Source organism: Meles meles, chromosome 1 (genome assembly GCF_922984935.1).
Source record: "Meles meles chromosome 1, mMelMel3.1 paternal haplotype, whole genome shotgun sequence".
NCBI classification, from domain to species: domain Eukaryota; kingdom Metazoa; phylum Chordata; class Mammalia; order Carnivora; family Mustelidae; genus Meles; species Meles meles.
The window spans coordinates 34,538,272-34,562,008 of NC_060066.1; the positions used below are offsets into that span (position 1 = coordinate 34,538,272).

Genomic DNA, 23,737 nt, shown 5'->3' on the forward strand with positions numbered 1-23,737 from the left:
AACAACTCTGTGAAAGAGGAATGTAAATCTTTGATGAAAGCCTAGCTATCTCCACTACAAAATTCATTTTATTACAGGAAAAAAAAAAATTTGTGTGTGAATAAAAGCATTAATTCTTTCGGCTTTAAGTCAAAAGGGATTCTGTGTGATGCGATGTGATGTATGATGAAACAAATTGTTCATATACGTGCCTGAGAAGCAAACCCTTTACCAAAACTACCATTATGGTTATTCTGTTATCTAGCTATACTATTTAGTATAAACCTTTTTTCCGGGTTTCAGCATCCCAGAATCCGAGTTGCAGGATGCATGAAACTGCTAAGTTATTTTTCCCTAACACCTGAACCTAAACTTAGGGGGAAAAAAAACTGCCCAAGTGCACAGAGAGTTCCATCTTCTTCCTGTGTCTAAAGGAGCTTTTAACCAGCATCTCTGTTTAGTAGAACTTACCAAATTCTGTGTGTTACATAAGAATGTTAAATATTTATAATCTATAAACTGTATAAAAGTTCTTTTTTTTTTAAAGATTTTTTTTATTTACTTCACACACAGAGAGAGATCACAAGTAGGCAGAGAGGTAGGCATAGAGAGAGAGGGTGGCAGGCTCCCTGCTGAGCAGAGAGCCCTTTGTGGGACTCAATCCCAGGACCCTGAGACCATGACCCGAGGCAAAGGCAGAGGCTTTAACCCACTGAGCCACCCAGGCAGCCCTGTATAAAAGTTCTTAACTCTAAATGCCAGCACCATATGATATGGAAAACACAAATTACAGCTTTTTAACATGTATATATAACATAGATACAATACATGTTCATAATACACAAACTGTAGAAAAGTTGTCCATTCTTAGTCTAATTTACACTATCTAGTTGCCTACGATTTGGATGGGTAACAACAGTTCTAGAAAGAGGCAGGTGAAATAATATTGTATCAGTCCTGGGTCTAGATCTGTTCTTAACTTTTCCCTTTCTATAATCCTATTTCTAATCCTATTTCTGAAACTGCCCATCACAAAATCCAACAAAACTTACCTCTCACATAACACGACACTGTCTGAAATCTGCAGTAATTCATTAATTTAAAAAGGAACAGAATTTTCACCAACCACAGTGTCATTTCCACAGCTCATATCTTTCCTACACTTTCCTGAACTACACTTCCATTTCCAAAATTCCCTAGGAGGTCATGTAGGACTATATACAATAAAGGAAATTTGTAGGGCGCCTGGGTGGCTCAGCTGGTTAAGCGTTGGCCCTCAGCTCAGGTCATGATCCTAGGGTCCTGGGATTTAGTCCCACATAGGGCTCCTTGCTCAGCGGGGAGTCTGCTTCTCCCTCTCCCTCTGCTGCTCCCCCTGCTTGTGAGCATTCTCTCTCTCTGTGTCAAATAAATTTTTTTTAAATCTTAAAAAAAAACATCTTGTCGTAGTTAAATCTACTGTATAAAACAAAAATTGTGTAATAGTTAAAAACACCCAAAGAGAGGCACCTGGGTGGCTCAGTGGGTTAAGCTTCTGCCTTCAGCTCAGGTCATGATCTCAGGGTCCTGGGATCAAGCCCCACACTGGGCTCTCTGTTCAGGAGGGAGCCTGCTCCCCTCTCTCTCTCTGCTGGCCCCTCTGCCTACTTATTTCTCTCTCAGTGTCAAATAAATAAATGAAATCTTGAAAAAAAAAAAAACACCCAAAGTGAAATTCACTGAGACAAAGTTGTCACTGAGAGCAAGGAATGTTCAATAAAGGGAAAACAGATCTGCAGTTCTGAAAAAACTATACAACGGTAACATAATCAGTACAAAAACAAAAAAGTTTTCAAAGCTAAAATATTAAGTAGGCTTCCTCACAATTGTGAATGGATTTAAATAGTCCTGATCTTCTTCTTCTCCCCTTTTTCTTTGCCTTCTCTTCTTTCCCCCTTTTGCCCTTCCTATTACTACTCTATTATTTCCATCCTACCCTACTGTATGGCAAGTTGTAGTCACTTCTATAAACGTCCACATTATAAACTGCTTAGAGTAAGTAAAACAATAAAAGAAGCCTCCCCCAAGGGCTCTCTCAAGAGAACTCTGATTCTGAGACTAGACCTGTGCAGAGAGTTGGCCATCAGATGAACAAAGATACATATTACATATAGCGGTCAGTTGAGCGCACCAGGCATCCTGAGAGCTTACTTACCCTTTACACACTGTTGGCAAATTCCGGTAATTTGGCTCCCAAATATTTCCAAAGGTCTCCTGCCTCTTCACCTCCACCAGGACTGCCTTCTTTCATATCTCCCTCATGTATCATCTGGATTACTAGAAGAGTCTCCTAACTACTGCTCTTGTCTCTAGCATTACACATTTTCATCAGTCCCTCAGACTGTAAGAATGGAGTGTTGTTTTTTTTTTCCAACAAAAGTCTGATTATACCGTGTCGCTGCTTAAAATCCCTCCATGACTCCCTACTGCCTTTAGGATTAAATCCGAACCAAAAGAAAAATATGTAATGTCTTTGAAGCTCTCATCCTTGCCATCTCTCAAGTCTCCTCTACTGACTCACCTCTAATAAACCCTATGCTCCAGACCTTCTAAACCACTTCAAGTCAGTTTCTTGACCATGTCTTGCCTCTCTATTACAAAGTTAAACCTGGGGTAGGAAAACTTGGGAGTTTTAGTATTTTTGCTTAGAATATCTTTCTCTGCCCAACTAACATCTACTCATCCTTTGACCCTCAGCCTAAATTTCATTCCCTCCAAAGCTGGATCAAGTGCTCATCTTCTATGAATATACCCATGATTCACTGTACATGGTGGTCTCCTAGCACTCATCATGCAATATTGTAATTGTCGTTTATCATATTCCTTATAGTGAGTCCCTAAAGGGGTTTGCTGATAATGCTTCAAAGGATTTTAACACCCAGAGATAGATATCTGCATTTCATCAGATGACTAGTGAATATGTATCTGTATTCTCTAGAATCTTTAATGTCTAGTAGGAATAAAATTTCTAAAGGATTTAAAAGGATAAAATGTCCAACACCCTCAAACAATACCAAAGAGACAACATTCTCACTTGATTACTCTGACTTATTTTTTACTATGGTCATGACGTACGAAAAACACCCTTACTGTGTTTTTTCATGACACTTTACATTTCAGTGTGTTCGTCTGATTATGGCTGGCCTCCAAATGTCTGTCTCTGGGGAGAATTGTTTCTATCCAAAATATTCTGTACATCACTTACCATTCAGCTCTTAAGCACACTAGAAATTTACAAACACTTTGAAAGTAATGTAATAATTCTTAAAGCCAAATACCCCTTATATGAAAAAATAATTGAAATTTCAAAATGACATATCACAATTTCTTCTGGTCTCTAGTTAAAACAGTTATGTGCTTAGCCTAAAAGAAAGATGAATTGCAATCATACACGAATACTGTAAATTTGCTTCTAGCAATATAAGCAACATTGGACATATGTTTAAAATTATAGTTGATTTCAAAAATAAACTACCTAAGCAAATCTTTTCCTTTTAGATTATTGAATTTCACCTTGAAAGCAAGAAGTACCTAAATGAACACAGTATCTCATTCCCCATGTTTCATTCATTCACCCAACTAATACTTTTGAGTACTGCTATGCATAAAGCATTGTGTTGGGTTAGAAGATGAGGCTGAAATAGCAGGACAGAAGGCTGGTTGCTCCCCTGAAGTTTATAATCTAACAGAGTAGACAGACCATAAGCAAATAAGGAAGTTGTAAATTTTAATAAGCATAACTGGAAAAATGTTAAAGATGTTGTGGAAAAGAAGAAAGAAGATACTTATGAATATGTGGACAAGAAGGAGTTCTCTAAGGACAGAAACGTGAAGCTAAGGTCAGGGGACCCGGGGAGCTGAGCCGCTGAGCATCTGTCTTCAGCTCAGGTCATGATACCAGGGTCCTGGGATCCAGCCCTGCATGGGACTCCCTGTCTGGCAGGAAGCCTGCTTCTCCCTCTCCCACTCCCCCTGCTTGTATTTCCTCTCTCTCTCTCTATGTCAAATAAATAAAATCTTAAAAAAAAAAAAAAAAAAGAAGCTAAGGTCAGAAAGATGAGAATGAGGCAGTCATACAAAGATTGCGTGCACCTGAGAAGCAATGCAAAGGAGAGGAGCACTCTGAACTGTAATAATTCTTCAGAATCCATTAACATGATAAGAGTCTCTGAATCTCAGATATAATATGAATAAGACAAATAAATAAATACATATTAGTAGAGTAAAAAAATTGATCCCAGGCAAATCTAAGAACAATCACGGAGTAATCTGCACAAATTAGTTCCCTCACATTCACCCAAGACAATCAGTATCTTCCTGAAAACCAATAATTTGCTGTATTATTTTTCACTATTACTCCTTTTTTTTTTCAGACTCTCTAAGAATGGTGTTTGCTGAGGAAACTGTTTCCAATATATCACCTCCCCTTCCCACCCCTGACCTTCTAGATAAATAATGAAGTCACTTTAGAATCTTTAGGTACTCTTTTAACTTCCCAGTAGATAAGGAAGAGAATGTCTCAGTTAAAAAGAAAAAAAAAAGAAGAAGAAAGAAAAGAAAAGTTAAGATTTCACACAGGAATGCTATAATAATATTAAGGTCTAGAAACTGATGCCTAGAATCAGTTAATAACAACTATTTGTTGCATACCTACTTATGCCAGGATATTTACTCTATATTGATCACAGCAATCCTTCAAGGTAGGCATTATTATTCAGATAACAGAGAGGAGGAAACACAGGCTCAGAGTGCTTAACAACATAAGTTAAGACCTTACTGTTATTAATTGGTAAAATAAGGTTTCGAGTCAAAATCCATCTGGTCCCTCACTCTTGCCTCCGTTGCCTCTCTCTTTGTCACACGGTATGATCAGTTCTTTATCAATATATATTGTTAACAAGAAGATATTATTTAATTGTCCTAGTTACTTTAAAATATAGAAGATATATAAAGATGTACTTTATATTATTATATACTGTCTCATAAAATGCCAATCGATGTTTTAGAATGCATTTTAAATTCTTCGAAACTATAGGTTTTCAATTTTTGACAATGCCATGGCTATTTAGGTGTACAATAATGATTTTTATTTAAAAGTCTTCATAATTAAATTGCATCTTTTATTTGACATGCTTTGTTCTTAAAATTTCATTTCACAACAAAAAAATTCATTTAGCTGTGAGAAGACAATATGGTAGGTTTTCAAATATTAGAATGAGGAGATCATTCTAACTATATCATAAACCCCAAAGCCATAAAACAAAAAGTACTAAATTCAAACACATTTTTTTAAAAATCCTGACCAATAAAAAAGTCATAAAACAAATGACAATAAAAAGAGCTTCTACAAATCACTAAAAATGACCAACAGAAAAAACAAGAGTTTAAACAAATGTAAAAGGCTCTCAGCCTCACTGATAATTGGCATATTTCTCACCAAACTATATTTTGGCAAAGATTATCACACACTGAATTAGAAAGGATGTAAGAGTCTCCCTAGTTTATGTTACCTGTACATACTTACTTTGTGAAAGTAAATTTGGCAATATTTATTAAAACTTAAAATACACTGACCTTTTGACCCAACAATGCATTTCTAGGAATTTATTCCAAAGATATATTCACATACATAGGAAATGATATATGTACGAAGATATTTATCACAGTGCTGTTTCTAATGGCAAAATAATTAGAATCAGCCTAAATATCCAAAATATGGCTCTAGTTAAAGAAATTAAAGAGTATTTACAAAACGAGACATTATGCAGCCATTAAAATGAATGAGAAAACTATATATTAATAGGTGTGGAACTGATCTCCTAAAAAGTAAACTGCAGTACACATTTGTTTTTTATATGTACACATAAACATCCATATACCTGTGTGTACACACAGCATATGTGTGATGTACACACATATCTACTCCTACATATAGAATATTTCTAGAATGGTATACAATAAACTGACAAGAATAATTGTCTCTGGCTTAGGGAAAAGCACAGCTAAGAAATTTTGTACTATAGGTAAATATTATCCATTAAATAAGGAAGCTTATAAATTGACTTTGAAAAATGCTCTTAAAATTAAATTATTTTTAAAAAATCTAGAACTGCTCATCTGTGTTTTAAATGTAAAGCTAAATTGTCACTCTGATCTATCATGAAACTTTTACTCCTAACTTCCTTTATTTGGGGAATAAATTATCCCTTTGACATTAACAGAAAAGCCAAAATCATGATAAAAAAGTAATCTACACATCAAGAAACATAATTTCTAATTTGTTATTTACAAAAACCCTCATCTGAAAGACTAGGATATGCACATAGTAGAAACTCAATAAACACTTACTGAATGAATACTTTTCTATTGATTTCGGTAGTTTTGTTTTTCTCATACATTTTTTTTCACAACACCACATCCAAAAAAAGAAAAGAAAAACTCACTGAAAAATTAAACTTAATAAATTATGCTTTTCGTTCAAAAAAATTATTCTTCATTTTCCCAATAAAATTAATAATCTGCCTTATCAACATTACCACAAGTCATATCAACATTTCCTATTAGGTACCTAATATGTGCAGGTATTAAAGATGCTGCAAAACAGACTCCAAAGAAGAGTACTTTTTTATTCTTTGAAAGACAAGGCTTAAAAATATTAATAAGTAAAAGAACACTATAGATTTTACCAGTAGATTGAGTTATCAAAACTAAAATTATAAAAGGATTTTCATGTAAAGATTAAAAAAAAGTAATTACTGATCTGTTGAGGGATCCACTGAGATATAAAAATGCTTCCAAAATTTCAGTACCTCAATCCCATGTAAATTGAAATTACTTGATGGTGACAGAAGATTTCTTGAGTATGTGGATGTTCAACAAGGCTTTGAAGAAATGGCTAATAATTAAGTATATATGGTTCTTACTTAATCTCTTCCCAAAGAGAAAGATTACTATTGTAATGGTCTCAATAGTGGTCTCAATCTCCTTTGATTGCTCACCTCTCTCATTAAAAATATCTCAGGCATGAGCTTCTTAATATGCAGATATTTATTCATAAATTATATGCATCTTAACATTGTTAATCTATATGTTAAATATCAGTAAAACTTATTTTCTTTTTCAAATCTATTTTTCAAATAAAGCTTATTTTCTTTTTCAAATTCAAATAGAAATATGTTTTAATATTCTCTTCCTCTACTCCAACATATCATCTCGTGATGTATACTTTAGAATGTACGCCCCACTCTGTATGAATACTTAGTATGAAAATATCTTCATCCAATGGTTTCAAATTTTCACACATCAAACTTATCTTTTAACATAGTTGTTACAAGTAGCAGACATGAACTGGAGTTTCAGTTTCTCTCTGCCCATGACCTTCTCTCAGAATAGATGTTAACATGCAATTAAATGGACATCACTAAAGAAAAACAAAGGATAATGTCTTGATTATCCTTGATGAATGGCCCCTAAAACTTAATGAAAAATAGTAATTATTGATGAATACTAGTGTTACTTTTTCTTACATATAGTATTTATAACTTAATACCCAATACTGATAATATTATTTAACAAATCATAAAATTCTTCAAAACAATCTTTATTATAATCCTATCATAAAGTCTTCTTTTCCTCATTTTCCTTGCCTAGTCTTCCTTTATTACAAAAGCCAAAAACATTTTTAAACAACATCTAAAATTAAATGCTTTATGCTTTAATCTGCAGAAAACTTCCTGTTAAAATGAATATAAAAATAACTCTGAAACAAGGTAGGCCATTTTGAGGTATGACTCCTTCTAAGACTGTTAGGTAGAAATGCAAATAGATATTTAAAATAAATATGAACAGGGGCACCTGGGTGGCTCAGCGGGTTAAAGCCTCTGCCTTCACCTCAGGTCATGATCCCAGGTTCCTGGGATCGAGCCCCGCATCGGGCTCTCTGCTTAGCTGGGAGCCTGCTTCCTCCTCTCTCTCTCTCTCTCTCTGCCTGCCACTCTGCCTTCCTGTAGTCTCTATCTGTCAAATAAATAAATCTTTAAAAAAATAATAAATAAAATAAATAAATAAATATGAACAGATTTTTCAGTAATGTAATTTCATAGACTGTATAAGTGTGTTTAGAGAATGTTTCTACCTAAACTGTGCAATTATGAATGGATGAACATTATATGTATTTGCATAGTATGTAGGTTTACATAGAAAAGTAATCTATGTAATGTAATGTACCTACTTGAAAAACCCTTTTACAACATTTTCCTAAAGTAACACACTGGTCACTCTGAGCAATTCTTAATTTAGTATTCAAAAGTTCATTTACATTTCTATATATCAGAACAATAGTGAAGTAGCCAGTAAATACTATGATATAGCATACTACAAAGAAATAAAAACACATTGTATATATGGGTCAAAGAAATAAAACTACGTTTTATTTGACATCATTTTGGAACCACTAATTTTACTGCAATTATAGTAAAAATATAGATTCATATATCTAAATATCAAACTCTAAGTTATCAAAAGCTTGCTGTTGTCAGTACATACACTTAAAGTAAAGTGAGTAGAATGCTCAAAAAGCTTTTAAAAATGCTTTATTCCTCCATTAGTTAAAATAAACTACTTAAATCTCTTAACTGTTTTTCATTTCCCACGCCTACTAATAAATCATATTCCCAAACAAGTCTCCAAACCCAGAAATTAGCTTTGAAGAAGTAATTCTTCTTTATTCCAGATAATATGTCAGGAACATTTGCAATCTTAGTGCTTCAATATTTTCTGAGAAATTTTCTTTTTCTCAGATATTTGATACACTTGTTACCACAATTTATAGTATTTTTCATTAAAATATGAAAATATATATGTGTAGACAGAAACTGGTTTCTCTGTAAGTATTAAAGAATACTGAATTCAACAACCTGTTTTTAAAGTTTACGTTATTAGAGGTCAGTGTATTAGTTCCTTCACAGAGGAACTCTACTCTTTCAACTGTATGTTTCTGTGGAGAATATGGGAAAAGTGTATTTGATAACACGCAGAAAAACCATCCCACCCTTAGCACATCAACTGTGCAAGTTAATCTCTTAGTGAGTAAGTAATTCATTTCACTAAAAAGAAAAAAAAGTTGAGTTGGAAAAACATAAAAAGGTTACGCATCTCCTGCACAACAATCTCTTTCATACAGTAACTGAGAAACCAAATACCCATAAAACATTTAAAAGCAAACCTGTAGAAACAAATCTCTTTGCTAGACTGACAAGGAAAGGAGTCTCAAAGCTGTATCTGTGTCTGGACAGTTCCCTGGTGCTGAAGTTCCACAGCGCTAACCCGATGCCTGGGTGCTGCTTTTACTATCCCACCCTCGTCAAAATCCCGGATGCCTACACTATGAACACTAGTAGTAAAACTTCACAAGGTAGGAAGCATCCCAGACTGCTGGGGTGGTAGGAACGGGAGCCTCTCCAGAGTCTCTTCGGGATTAAACAGATTTACTAGTTGCAAACAGGAAGAGCAGCAGAGTGCAGGGTGTTAGAACCCGCCGAGGGGGAGGGGCTGGAAGATGGCGGCGGCCGCACACCCACCCGAGACATGCCAGAGCTTAGGCCCCTCGCCTGCACCGCCGCCCTCCTGCCCGCAGCGACCGTGGGCAGCTCTTCTCGTCTCCGCGTCGGAGGCAGAGCCACCCTGCGGAAACGCGGGACGAGGCGCCCCGGCTGCGCCTGCATCCCCAGCGGCGCGCCTTCGCCCGGGTCCCGGCCAGGGAGCACCTGTGCACGGCCATATTGGATTCATTGCCCCAGTCACTGCCTCCGCGCGGGGGCGGCTGGAAAGGAGAGGGGACGCGCGGAGCCTGGGTTCGGCTTCAGCCCCGTGGGGGCCCTGGAGCCAAACTGGCCCGCGGGGGGAAGCCGGAAGGACGCCCGGGAAAATCACAACGTCCAAGGGCTCTCCACCCTCATCTCAGCCGGCCTCGGCGCCCTCTCTCCCCGGCACACACCCCCGCGCTCTGACACCCAGAAAGCAGCCCCAGCTGCCGGCGCCGGCCGCAGCCCTCGTGGCCCAGGCGCCGCCGGCTGGAGGGAGGGCGGCGATCCGGGGCGCGCAGGCGGCCGCAGGGCAGCGGCCGTGGGGGCGGAGGGTAAGGAGGGAGGCGGGAAGATGGAGCCGGGTCCTTACTTGAGCACCGACTGCTCCTTCTCCTCTTCTTTCTTCTGCCGATCCATGACGGCCAGGATGATTTTCCTCTCCTCCTCCGTGAGGTGGCTGAGGTCGGGCATCTCGGGCTGCAGGGGCGGCTGAGAGGCCGCCGGGGTGGGAGCCGGGCGGCCCCGCGGCCCGACCGGAGCCGACATGTTTGGTGGAGCTTAACCACCCTAGGGAAGCAGGGAGGCAACTCCACTGGCGGCGGCGGCGGCACCCGCGCGGGCGGCTGGGGCAGCCTCCGGCGCTGGGACAAATACATACAAATCAATGGCCTTCAGTCCGAGGCGACAGCCCCCCTCCCCCAAGAAAGAAAGAAAGAAAGGGGCGGGGGGGAGGAGGAGGGCGAGCGCGGGGGGAGTGAGGGCTGAGGAGTGCGCTCCGGGAAATGTTTCTTCTTCCCGGGGGCGAAGGGCTGGCAAGTGAGCGGTTTGGCAGAAAGGAGCGGGAGGCCGGGCTGGGACGCGGTGTGCGCGGAGCGGCGGGGGAGGGTGGTGGAGTAAGGTGGCGGGGACGACTAAGGGTGGGGTGACTGGAGGGAGCGGGCGGGAGGGCGGCGCGCCGGCCCGGGCGCGAGTGTGTCCGGCGGGGGCGGGGGCGCGCGCCGCGGCGGAGGGGAGAGGGGTGCGCGGCGAACTAGCCCCCCTGGGGGAGTCCCGAGAACTCGCTCCGAGCGCCGGGAGACAGCGTCCTGCCAACCGGAGGGGCGCCGGGGCGGGAGCGGAGGGGGTGGTGAGGAAACAGGGGCTAATTTCCCAGAGAAGCAGCTCAGCTGTCCCGCCGACTGACGCGTCTCTGGGCTTCAGGCGCCGCGGAGGGAGGACCCCTCCAGGAACGCCCGGGAAAGGGCCGCGGGGCCGAGCAAGGCTGCCGGAGACCGCTCCAGGCTAGAGCGGGGAAGCGAAAGCGGGGAAGGGATGACAGGGGCTAGCGGCGGAGATTCCCGGGGCCGGGGCCCATCGGCTGCCAACGCCCGGATCCAAGCGAGCTCCGACGCGTAGCGGGGACGGGCGCTGGTGCCTCCTCATCACGCGCCTGCCCGCGGACCCTCGGCCGCCGCCGCCCCTTGGGTCCCTGGAGTCGGCGCCGAGAGCAGGCTCCCTACGCCGCTGCTGCTGCGGCCGCCGCTCGGTGCCGCCGCCCGCGCCTCCTCCGCCCCTCCGCCTCCCCGGCTCCTCCCGCCGGGACCGCGTCACCTCCCGGCCGCCCAGGCCAGAGCTTGGCAAGCACCCCTCCCGAGCGCGACCTGTGGGCTGGGGGCGGGCGGGGAGGGGGGAGCGAGTTTTCAAGAGAGGGGTGGAGAACTCGAGCCTGTGAGGTGGCCCCCGAGGAGTCGAGAGTCGGGGCGAGGAGTAAGCCTTGGTAGATGGGGGCGCACTGTGGGTCAGGTCGGAGGTAAAGGAGTGGGAACCTGGGGCCGGGGGAGCAGTGTCAGGTCCGGAGATGGGGTGTGACTGGGAAGTGGGGGCACCTATGGTTTTGGAAAGGAGGGAACTGTTTGGAAGAAGGGGGAGATGCCTATGTTTCGGGCTTGAAGGTGAAAGCGTGCGTGGAGGGGCTCCCGAGGTATCGTGAGTGGGGTCCTGGAAGGAGGGAGAGTGTAGGGTTGGGGAGGTCCCTTCGGGTGCCGAGGTTGAGGGGACCCGCTTGGGTTCCTTGAGGGGAGGGAGAGGGAGCTATGGGCGAGTTGGGAGTACAGGTGATGTCGAGGACCTGGAACCTTGTGCAGGAGGTGGGGGTTGGGGAGGAGAGGATGAGGAAGTTCTGGAAAACTGAGGGCTTTCGGCCAAGGATGCACAGAGAGGCGCGGAGGTGAGATTGGGGGAGTTAGAGTTTGTCTGGGAGAGGTGTGAGGATAAAGAGGACCCGGGAAGCTGCGAGGGTGCTGGGATAATCGGAAGGGTAATCCAGTTGGGCCAAGGGCTTCGGTCTACTTGGCCCTTCCTGGGGGGCCTACTCTAGAGAGAAAAGGCAGAGAAGCGAGGGGATCAGTTTAGCGTCTGCGTCTGTTTTTAGAAGCACAGAGATGGTTTCAGTCAAAGATAAGAGAACCAGCTGGGGGAGAATGGCACTGGCTGCCGCTGCCTTCTCTGGAAGGACCTGGGCGAAGTCTTGACAACCCTCCGGGTGGAGGCACGGCTGGGAGCGGGCTGGGAGGGGTGGAGGGAAGGCCCGAGTGGCCCTGGCTTGGAGGCGCAACACTAGTGACCATCCTCTTCTGGGCGCTCTCCACAAGAGATTCGGGGAGTGTGTGTGTTGCATGTGGATATGTATATGTGCACACTCCGACCTCACCTTCCACACTTGCACTGTTTAGTACCAGGCTAGATTATGGTCGGATGAGTAGTGTAAAGCCTTTGGGGGTTGTATTATATTTACCTTCTTGGTGTGTAGTAAGCACTCTCCCTCCTGCCTCTGTTCCCCAGATACCGTATGACTAACTCCCAATTTAAGAGAGCTGGGGACAGACAAAGCAGCCCTAGAAGTCTCTTGTGACTTCTAAGCTTAAATGTCTGTGTTTCTTTTCTCCCATGCCTCGTAATTGGGAAGAGGGAAGAAGGAAAAGTTTACTTAAGTACTTTTTTTTAAATTCACCTGCTTCAAACCAAACTAGCATCCTCCAAATAATTCCGTTTTTATCTTTTTAGAGTTAAGCAAACTAGAAGGGATCATATGTATCCCAATTTATTAAATTTTGTTTTAGTTGAAAGATAACTTTTATAAGTCTCTAAGCCAACCCTGTCATCCTATGGGAAACTGAGGACTTAAAAATCAGCCACCTAGTAAATGGCAGCACTACAACTAGAACCTAGATATTTTTACTCCAGTGTGAAATCATGGCAGTTTTCAACCCTGGCTGCACATTACAATTATCTGGGTCACTTCAAAAATACCACCTGGGTCCAACCCTAGATCAAATGACTCAATCTCTGGGGTTAGGACCCTGGCCTGGTCATAGGTATATTTTGAACACTCCCTCAGTGACTGATGTACAGCAAAGGTTCAGAATTACACCATGAGCATCGCAAAATAGAAAATGGGAGGAACTGGGGAATGGAAAACAAGAAGAACACTTCTTTTAGTCATTTTAGTTATTTTGAGTACAGAAAGGCAAACTTAAAAGTGGTTGTCCAAATTAAGCAGTTTCGGTTTTTCCTTTACAGTAGATCCCCATCCTGGGCCCTGCACTATTTTCTACCCGTAACAGCATGCTGGGTGCCGGTGGCTGTGTTTCCCTGCACCCTCAGTGCCTCTCACCTGCCTGGAGACATGCCTACAGGTGAAATCCAATGCACATGAGATGGTATCATGGGGACAGCTGACTTCTTACGGATTGAAGCAGAAGTGAGTGATCTTACTGTGTGTCATTTTTACGTGTCTTTACTACCACACATGAGTTTCCTATTAAAGGGAATCCTCAGAAGGATCTTAAAATCATCTTCTACCTTGACTCATACATCTTTTCAAAACAAAAATGTGTCAGACTATATATCATATAGATAAAATATATATCACATAGAATTTTAAATGGGCTCCTTTTTAAAGTAATAGGTCTAATTTAGTGTTAAGATTGCTGTGCTCAGAACTAAAAGTACCTTCAAAATACCTCTTTCCTTCAAAAGATTTCTATCTTGATCTATAGTCTGGATCTTAGAGGCATTTTGTTTGTTCTGGTATAGTATTTATTTAAAATGTTTCCATATCTTACTGTATCCTGTATGGCATATGTTTTGCTTGGGCATGTCCCTCATATATATGAATTTGAGGTAGTTCAAACTGATTGTTCCTCTTAACTTTAGAAGTCATTGACCATCTTCATCATTGAATTCTCAAGGTCCTCTTGATAGGCTACACACTAAGTCCAAAATGTTAAGTCCTTTCTTCAGTTCCTATAGGAACACAGGTTTGTGAAGCCTGTAAGTCTGTGGACTCTAATATTTACATGTGAGTAAGAGCTACCTGTAATCTACTAGATAAGTCATAGGAGGAATATCTAAACTAAAACCATAAACTAGCTTCTTTTTTTTTTTCAAGATTTTATTATTTATTTGACAGAGATCATAAGTAGGAACAGAGAGACGGGAAAACAGGCTCCCTGCTAAGCAGAGAGCCCGATGTGGGGCTCGATCCCAGGACCCTGGGATCATGACCTGAGCTGAACACAGAGGCTTTAACCCACTGAGCCACCCAGGCACCCCTAAAATCATAAACTAATCACATCACTAGAATTTACTGAGGACTCAGTACTCTGCTAACATTATCTGGCTCCCTGAAATGCTTGAAACCCCTGTGGCTTTCCTACTGTCTATGAATATACTTAGATGGTTGGCATATCTATAGTTTCTCCCAACAGATTGCCCTGCTTGTATCCTTGTGGCTCTACAGTCTTTTCTCAACACAGCATGAAAAGCAAGCTTCCTAAGACATTAATCAGATAGTATCATTCCACGGGTCAAAATCTTGTGGTGGCTGTCCATTTTCAGTAAGTCAAAGTTAAATTCTTTTTTTTTTTTTAAGATTTTATTTATTTATTTGACAAACAGAGGGAGATCACAAGTAGGCAGAGAGGCAGGCAGAGAGAGAAGAGGAAGCAGGCTCCCTGCTAAGCAGAGAGCCCAACGTGGGACTTGATCCCAGGACCCTGAGATCATGACCTGAGCGGAAGGCAGAGGCTTTACCCACTGAGCCACCCAGGCACCCAAAGTTAAATTCTTTAATTGGCCTACAAGTCCCACATAATCCCTCTCAGCTCATCCATTACTTTCTGTCAGGCTTTCCTCTAGCTGTTCCCTCTGCCTAGAACATTCTTTACTGAACTATTCACTTGCCGACCTCCTCTGCTCCTTCAAACATTTGCTCCATTATTCATCCTATGTAATATGCCAGCCTGCCCCACCTGGTTGCTCCCGTCTCCATTACTGTTTCCTACTTTTCTTCTTTCCATAGCACTGGCCATTCTCTGACAACTTTCACTCCACGTTCACTAATCTCCCAACTTATTATGTGTATCATTAGTTATCAACTTCGCTCTACTGGAACATAAGCATGTGTATAGAGCAGGATTTTTCCTCATGTAGCCCAAGCACCTGGGCAGTACACAGCACCCTGTAGGTGTTCCAACAGACACCTGTTGAATGAATTTCTGGAGAGAATTTGCCATCATTATTGGTTTAAGTTGGGCAGGATAAAGGGGAAAAAGCATTCTCAGAAGAGGGAAACACCGGTACAGAGAAATAAGATCTAAACTTTGTCAAGGTTTCCTTTATGGTTCATCTCCTACCTACCTCTAGGCTTTTCTCCAATCCATCCTACCAACATATTCCCCTCTCCAGCCATGACAAACTTCATGCACTCTACTGAATGTGTAGTTTCTTATTCCTGTGACTTTCTACTCTCTCTCCCATAACCTTCCTCTCCGTCAGTTATCTTCTTTGACTTCATATACTCATCCCTCCCTTTCTCCTCTTGCCAACTTTTTAGCCCTGCCTCTCTTAGCACTGCACAGACCTTGTTCACAAATAGCACTTGTCACATGACGTTCTAAGCATTTACTCCCTTCTCTGTTGCCTCAACTACACCATGAATTCTTTCAGAGAAAGGAATATTCCTTTCACTCCCATTTCCCCACGGCCTGCCAAACTGTCTTATATATTAAAGGGGCTCAGTAAATACATGCTGCACAATTACATGAGTCGTCACAAAGTTATGAGAAAAATCACTGTTACTGGAGTATCCAGGGAAAGAGACAGAGAACCATAGCAAGAGATAAAGCTGGAGAAATAGGTTGTAGGAAGATTATGCTACAACCTTATATGCTGTGATGAAGAATCTGAACTTGTTCTATAGTCCTTGGACAGACAGTGGAGGGTTTTTTTAATGCACAGGACTAACATGATCAGCTTTAATTTTCAGGAGAATATCCTGACTTCAGTTCCTCATCTATATCCAAAACAACTGCTAATCAAATTACAGAAAGGACACAGATGTGCAGTGGACTTGGAGACGCAGTCACAGAATTTTTACCTCCTATCTCCAGAATTCATTTTTCTGGCCGTTTTGCTCAGTAGATTATAACAGCATGATAATGAGGCCAAGGTCATGGTTTAAATCCCTGGGTGAGTCAGTCAGTACAGTGGCCACAGGTGACTGTTAATCTTGCCAGTTGTCAAATGACAACATGTTATTTCTTGACCAGGAACTGAGTGGAAGAATATGATTGGTTCACCAAAAGTTAATCAGCATTATCGGAAAAGCAACACAGAGTACTTAGCTGTCGTTATAGGACCATACTGTCATTTTAAATTAAATAACGGTATTATATTAGGGATAACAAAAGAGCACAGCATCAGAGAAAGAATACATTGTTTATACCTAGAAAAGAAGCTTGAGATTAGTACAATTTAATTATTGGGATTTGAGGTCAAGAAGTAATGAAAAATTTAGTGGATGTTGGTGTAGATAAGCTTTATTAATTACTTTCTGTGTATTTAGCCATGTAGGGGGTTATTTCTTAATTATTATGTCATAAAACCCATAGAGCCATTTATATTAAAAGGATCTGGGAAAATCATATACTAATCCTCCTTCATTTATAGCATTATAAAGTTATTTCTGTTTTTATTCCCTCCTAGCAGACAGGGAGCATATCTTTAAAGTGAAATAGGACAATATTAGGGGTTGGGACATAGAGGCATAACTGATGTTACTATTTTCATAATTATACCTTCATCTTAGTTACAACTCTGACCACTTAGAAAAGTAAAAAAACAAGTGAATTTTATGAGATCCGAAATAAAATAAAAATCCCTAATGAACAAATGGATCTAGGCCTTAAATAGCAATTAAATAGCAACAGCTGCTAACATCATAAAAGATAATCAGCCAGGCATTATGTGCTTCCTGATGGAAGAACACAGAACACAATACAACCTATGGAGTTGTCTTGCAAAAAAAGGAAAAAAAAAAAAACCACCTGAATTTGAATATCTTCTGGATCCACCTATCAGTTACAGCAAACATTGAGAACAAAGGAACATATTAGACTGCACCATGTAATATGTGGAATGAAATTCAGCTTTTTCAGCAAATACAAGGAAAAAATAAAGAGCCAGAGGGAGGATTTATACCTTAAATGAAACCCAAAAGACCTCATCCAAGTACAGGAATTCATGAACCTCATTTGGAGCTTGATTTTTTTTAAAAAAAAAGACTGGAAAAACTTTTGAGAGAACTGGAAATTTGTGCAGTAACAAAGTATTTAATAATAATAGGTAATTGTTGTCTTTTTTAGGTTAATATATGATACTGTGATGATATTAAAAAATAAAGACTCCCTAGTGATACATACTAAGATACCTATGGATGAAATCCCCGGATGTGATATCTGAGATTTGCTTCAAAATAGTACGGATGGGGGGGGCGCCTGGGTGGCTCAGTAGGTTGAGCCGCTGCCTTGGGCTCGGGTCATGATCTCAGGGTCCTGGGATCGAGTCCCGCGTCGGGCTCTCTGCTCGGCGGGGAGCCTGCTTTCCCTCTCTCTCTCTCTCTGCCTACCTCTCTATCTACTTGTGATCTCTGTCAAATAAATAAATAAAATCTTAAAAAAAAAATAGTACGGATGGGGGTGTGAATGGAGCAAAACTGGCCATGGAATACAGTAAAAAATCCTGCATAATAAAAGTTTTTAGCAAAAGAATAAGAGTCTCTAGCTTCCACTCTGGCTGACTTTCATTAAACTAGAAAATCAACAAACTCAGATAACCTTTTATCAATTCATTGTTTGATACATACCATGTAGCCACTTTCACGTTTTACTACCTTCTCCCACCATCCTATGAAGAATTCGTATTGCTTCATTTCACAGGTTAGAAAACGACCTGAGAGGTTAACCGATTTGAGTGAAGGAAGAGATTGACCCCAAGGCAGATTTTCAAATCGAGGTCTTCCAGCCCCCCTGTCCAATATTAATGCCACTATACACAATTGCTTAATATGGTTATATGCATATATTGTTTCCTTGACTAAAATACAAGTACACTTTTACTGCTATGCTTAACATATAATAGGCATCGTAAAATAGTTACATGTAACAAACTGTCAAAAAATGGCAAAAAAAAAAATTATAACAGAAACTAATGTTTAGTTAAGGAGACTGTATGTTCCAGTTTGCCTGACACTATCCCAGCGTGCCCAGGACAGCCCTTGTGTAATCTGGTTGATCAGATGTTAATTATTAATTACAACTCCTTTCACTCCCAAAGTACCCTAGTTTGTCCATCAGATTTTGTGGTTGTGCTGTATTTGGTGCAATATGAATCGGGCTCATATGGATAATACGTAATGGGTATAGAAAATCTATTTCAATTCAAACAGTGTGTTCCACGATAAAGGTCTACGTCATAACCATCATATAATTACCATACTGCGTGCTAGACGCTTAATAAATTTGATTGAAATAGAGTTAATGAATTCTCCATTAGAAATCCATAAAATCCCTCTAATTAGATTATATTCTCCCCCAGGACAAGATTTTGACTCCATCTGGAATCCAGAAGTAGGAATACCAAGAATATTGAGCCCATCTTCAAATGAAGATTCATGACAAAAATGGATCAACCAGCCTAGGATTTGTAAGACAAGCATAATAATGGATATAGAAGTCATCCACATAGGCTAAAAAATAGTGCAAGAAGATAAAGCCATAACAATCTTCCCAACTGGAAGAAAAGATAATAGCTGTTTATTTGAAAACATGTAGGAAGTGATTGTGGAAGTCTTGGCCAAAATCTAATCACGTAAGAATAGCCTGCAATCTAAGATTTCCAAAAAAATTGTGGCTTTCAGAGACACAAGGTGGGTTTATCTTCTGCAACATGAACTGGCTGCTGTATACTTGAAATGCCTCCCTCTGCCCATGAAGATCACTTTAGCCTTATCTAGATTGTGCCGGATCCAAATGCTTTCGTCCCTGTCCTTTACTCTGCCAGACACTGTGAAATTCAAGAAACTGCATCCTAGATCTGATGAAAGGAGAGGCAAAGCTTACTCTCAGCTGTGCACTGATGGTACTGCATCCCTAATTACTTTACGATCTTTCTGATTAGCGTCATATAACACTAAACTGAAAGGGAGATAGAAGAGAGTCCTGTCATTTCCCACAAGGGAAAGGTGAAGAAAAGGTAAGCAGAAGAGATCAAGACTAATCCAAGTTTAACTAGAGTCTTTACCTTAGTCAATGATAAATTAGTTCACCCAAATGTCAGAGAGAGAGTAATAAATTTATCATTTATTGGCTGGGTTATTTTATAGGGTGCCTTATATATACAGAGAAAATGTCACCATGCTAATTATTTTGGGAAAATTACTCAACTTTGGGGGCTTTGGTTTTCCCTCTTATAAAATAAAATTGTTCTACCTGGTGATCAGTATGATTCTTTCTACCTTTCAAATGTAATAATTCTATAAAATACTACCATTATCTAGGACTTCTGAAACATATCAAACAGTAAGCATGTACCAGGAACTACTGAGGAAAACATAGCTGCATAAAAAATAATGTCTACCTCAAAAACTTCACAAGTCTGGCATGAGGCACAAACACTTATAATCCACTGTGATACATGCTATAAGAGAGGTATCTATATAATTCTGTGGGAGTACAAAGAGAGGATATACCTACCTTTTATGAGAAACCATAGAAAGTTTTCACGTTTTCTTTTTTAGATTTTATTTATTTATTTTCTTACTTACTTATGAGAGCGAAAGCATGGGTTGAGAGGGGGCAAAGGGAGAAGGAGAAGCAGACTCCCCACTAATCAGGGAGCCTGATGTGGGGCTCGATCTCAGGACCTTGGGATCATGACCTGAACCACAGGCAGAGGCTTAACCGACTGAGCCACCCAGGCACCCCAAAACCATAACAAATTTTCAAATGGGTTTTGAGAAAAAGGTTATTTAGGCAGAAAAACAAAGATGAATACATGGAATTGCAAATTAGTTTGTATGACCTGGAGTGTGGGTCTTAAGAGGTTGGGAAGGGGAAGTTGCTGCAAATGAGGCTGGAAGCAGAACCTCTGAGATAGGGTAAGGAGTTGGACTTCATCCTGCAATAATGCTTCCCAAACTTGAATGTGCATAAAAATCACTACTGTGGATTTCATTAAAATACAGATTCAGAGTCACTTAGTTTGGGTCAAGCCTGGGAGTCTGCATCTAGTGTGCTGGTCCACGGACCACATTTTGACTATGAAGTGTATTCTAAAGTAGGAAAGTGATATGGTAAGATTGTTTTTAGGAAAAGTTACTCTGTGAACAGGTAGGGAGTGAAATAGACAGAAGCTAGAGTGGTGGTAAACAGAAAAATGAGGAAACTATTGAAATAATGAAGGTCACATAGAACCTGAACCATGGTAATGGAGATGGAAAGGAGGGGGTTGTCTTTAAAATACTTTTTACGGGGCCTGGGTGGGTCAGTGAGTTAAAGCCTCTGCCTTCGGCTCAGGTCATGATCCCAGGGTTCTGGGATTGAGCCCCGCATCAGGCTCTCTGCTTAGCAGGGAGCCTGCTTCCTCCTCTCTCTCTCATTCTCTCTCTCTCTCTGCGTGCCTCTCTGCCTACTTGTGATCTCCGTTATCAAATAAATAAATAAAATCTTTAAAAAAAATTAAATAAAATACTTTTTACATGTAGGATGAATAGGACTTGATGACCAATCAGCTGTGACAGGTGAGGGAGAGAGAGCAGTCCAACAAGAATCCAGTAGTCTCACTTAATTTGATTTAACCCACTGAGCCACCCAGGCACCCCGATCACTTAATTTGATTTAAAGGTATTAAATCAGTGTTGAACTACATCCCCCAAATAAGAAGAGACCAAAAAAACACACTTGTTTGGTTATAGCCATCTTTGGCCATTGTTGTATTTAACTTGTGAGTCTCAGATTGATCTAGAACTATGTTGTCCAACATGGCTAGCCACACTAGCCACATGTGGCTATTTAAATTTAAATCAGTTTATTACTATATTAATTAAAATTAAATAACATTAGAAATTCAGTTCTACACTTGAACTTATATATGTGGCTAGTGGCTACATTTTGCAGAGTATATACCAGTTATATAATTAATATATATATACCAGTATAGAACATTTTCATCTTACAAGAAATTTCTATTCCACAGCATGATAAAGGATCAGTTCAGCATCTATACTGTAGGGAATCAATATAAAAAGCATCCCAATGTCTTTATTTTTTTTTCAATTTCTTTTAAAATATATCATTTTGTAAAATATTTTTAATTTTTTTTTACCCAACAGTCAAGGAATTAAGAAATGGTAACATTTGAAAACCACACTGAAGGTGCAGAAATCTTGGCAGGCTCAACAACATCATTTTCCTTTGAGAAACAACACCAGGGTTTGGAAATCCCAGAAGATGTCTCAAGATCATAACACCCTTGAGAAAATGAGCTCATTTGTAAGTAAGTGCATGAGAATGGTAAAAGACACATTCCCCATATGTAAGCAATGGATAAATAAGGCTTCATTGTAAGGCCTCGTGCAATTGCCATGAGTAGTTTCAAGATTTATTGATTGATTTGAGAGAGGGAAAGTGAAAACATGAGCAGGGAGAGGGGGCAAAGAAAGAGGGAGAGAAAGAATCTCAAGCAGATTCTGCTGAATGTGGAACCCTGAGATCATGACCTGATCTACAACCAAGAGTCAGACACTTAACTGACTGGGCCACCCAGGCGTCCCTGCCATGAGTAGTTTAGTCAAGAGGAAAAACTGAGTTCAAAGGTCTAAAGACAGAATCTGTTCCAGGGCTTTCCCCCATAGCAACAGACAACATCAATCAAGAAAGAATGCTTTACTTCAGGATGCTTTCAGGGATATATAAAGGAAAATTCAACAAAAACTGACAAACAATAAGGACATTGCTTGTCTCATTTAACTAGAAAATTCAGAAGTAGATAAGGTTTCAGAATTGCTTGAGCCAGCTGTCTAGTTATGTTTGATCAGGGACTCCCATTTCATTCTTTTTTTTTTTTTAAGATTATTTATTTATTTATTTGAGAGAGAGAGAGATCACAAGTAGGCAGAGAGGCAGACAGAGAGTGAGAGGGAAGCAGGCTCCCCGCTGAGCAGAGAGCCCGATGTGGGACTCGATCCCAGAACCCTGAGATCATGACCCGAGATGAAGGCAGCAGCTTAAACCACTGAGCCACCCACTGTAATAATGATTCCTCTCACTGACATCGTCTGGCTGACGAAACAGGGCCCTTCCACATCTGAGCTAATCTGCTCCCATATCCACTTAACATAAGTTCTAAACTATGCACAGATTAGAGCACTTCTCATTCATCTCTGTAGCCCGGGCAGGCCACGCTCTGATGACTTAGGTCCAACTAACCTGAACCCATCACTGTAGCAAGAGAATTGGATGACCTGAGACTCGGCCCACCCGAACCACATGATTGCCACATAATGAGGGAAGAGTGAAATAGGTATGAGAGAAATAACTTTCTGTGTCAGCAGAAAAAGAACATGCATTGTTCTTTAGTTTTCATTTATATCAACTTAGTTTTTAAGTCTTTACATTGCAAGTGATTTTTTTCATGGTAAGAAAATACACTGAAAGGTGAAAGTGAGAAAATGATGTTGTTTATTATTTACAGATGAAAATCACATTAGAGAGAGCATAAGGAAATGGTGCCATGGGGTGGCTCAGTGGGTTAAGCCTCTGCCTTCAGCTCAGGTCTTGATCTCAGGGTCCTGGGATTGAGTCCCATGTCAGGCTCTTTACTCGGCAGGGAGCCTGCTTCCCCCTCTATCTCTGCCTGCCTTTCTGCCTACTTGTGATCTCTCTCTGTGTGTCAAATAAATAAATAAAATCTTTAAAAAAAATGGTGCCATGAAGACAGTGAAGTTTACTTTCTTAGTGCAGCCACAAAAGGTGGGGGAAGTAGACTCAAAAAGAACTGATGTTAAAAGGTTGATCTTGGAACACTGAAAAAAATAAAATTAAGATGTGTATCACATCCCACTCAAATAATTACCGTATCCCAGGTATGTTGTAGGAGAAAAATCACTGGACTTTGAGTCTGTAAACCACTAATTTAAAAAAAAGTTGATGGGGATATAGCAGATTCTACACTAAAACTATAGATGGGAATCTTTGATAAAATGGAAACCAGTACCAAAAGTGAAAAAGAAGGACTCTGGCCACCCTACTCTTAAATTATATACACACAGGACTTAATTACCTTACAAAGAGTGTTTCTAATACACAAATGTGTATGGAGTTAATGACCAAGATAAGGTACAACCGTAAGCATGTTTTTGCTTCTCTTCTCTCCACCACTGATTGGAGGATTTTTATCCAAATCCAGCAGACACATTACAAAAGTTGTTTCAAAGTAACTGAAAGTTTATTCCTGTAAAGTTTTTTTGAACTAACTGAAATGACCCCAAGTGATGCAGGAGATTAAAAAAATAATAATAATAACACCCTCACTTTGTT

At 40.7% G+C, this 23,737-nt stretch overlaps 1 protein-coding gene across 24 annotated transcripts in view; it reads right to left on the reverse strand.

The window, feature by feature from the left end:
• The window catches only part of RIMS2 (regulating synaptic membrane exocytosis 2), a 598,763-nt gene extending 588,079 nt beyond the window's left edge, over window positions 1-10,684 (reverse strand). For all 24 annotated transcript variants that reach the window (XM_046014324.1, XM_046014271.1, XM_046014350.1 and 21 more), the window contains exon 1: window positions 10,192-10,684. In XM_046014324.1, coding sequence (XP_045870280.1) covers window positions 10,192-10,367 — 176 coding nt within the window. In that variant the 5' untranslated portion in view covers window positions 10,368-10,684. The remainder of the gene's footprint in view (window positions 1-10,191) is intronic.
• Between the last annotated feature and the right edge of the window lie 13,053 nt (window positions 10,685-23,737).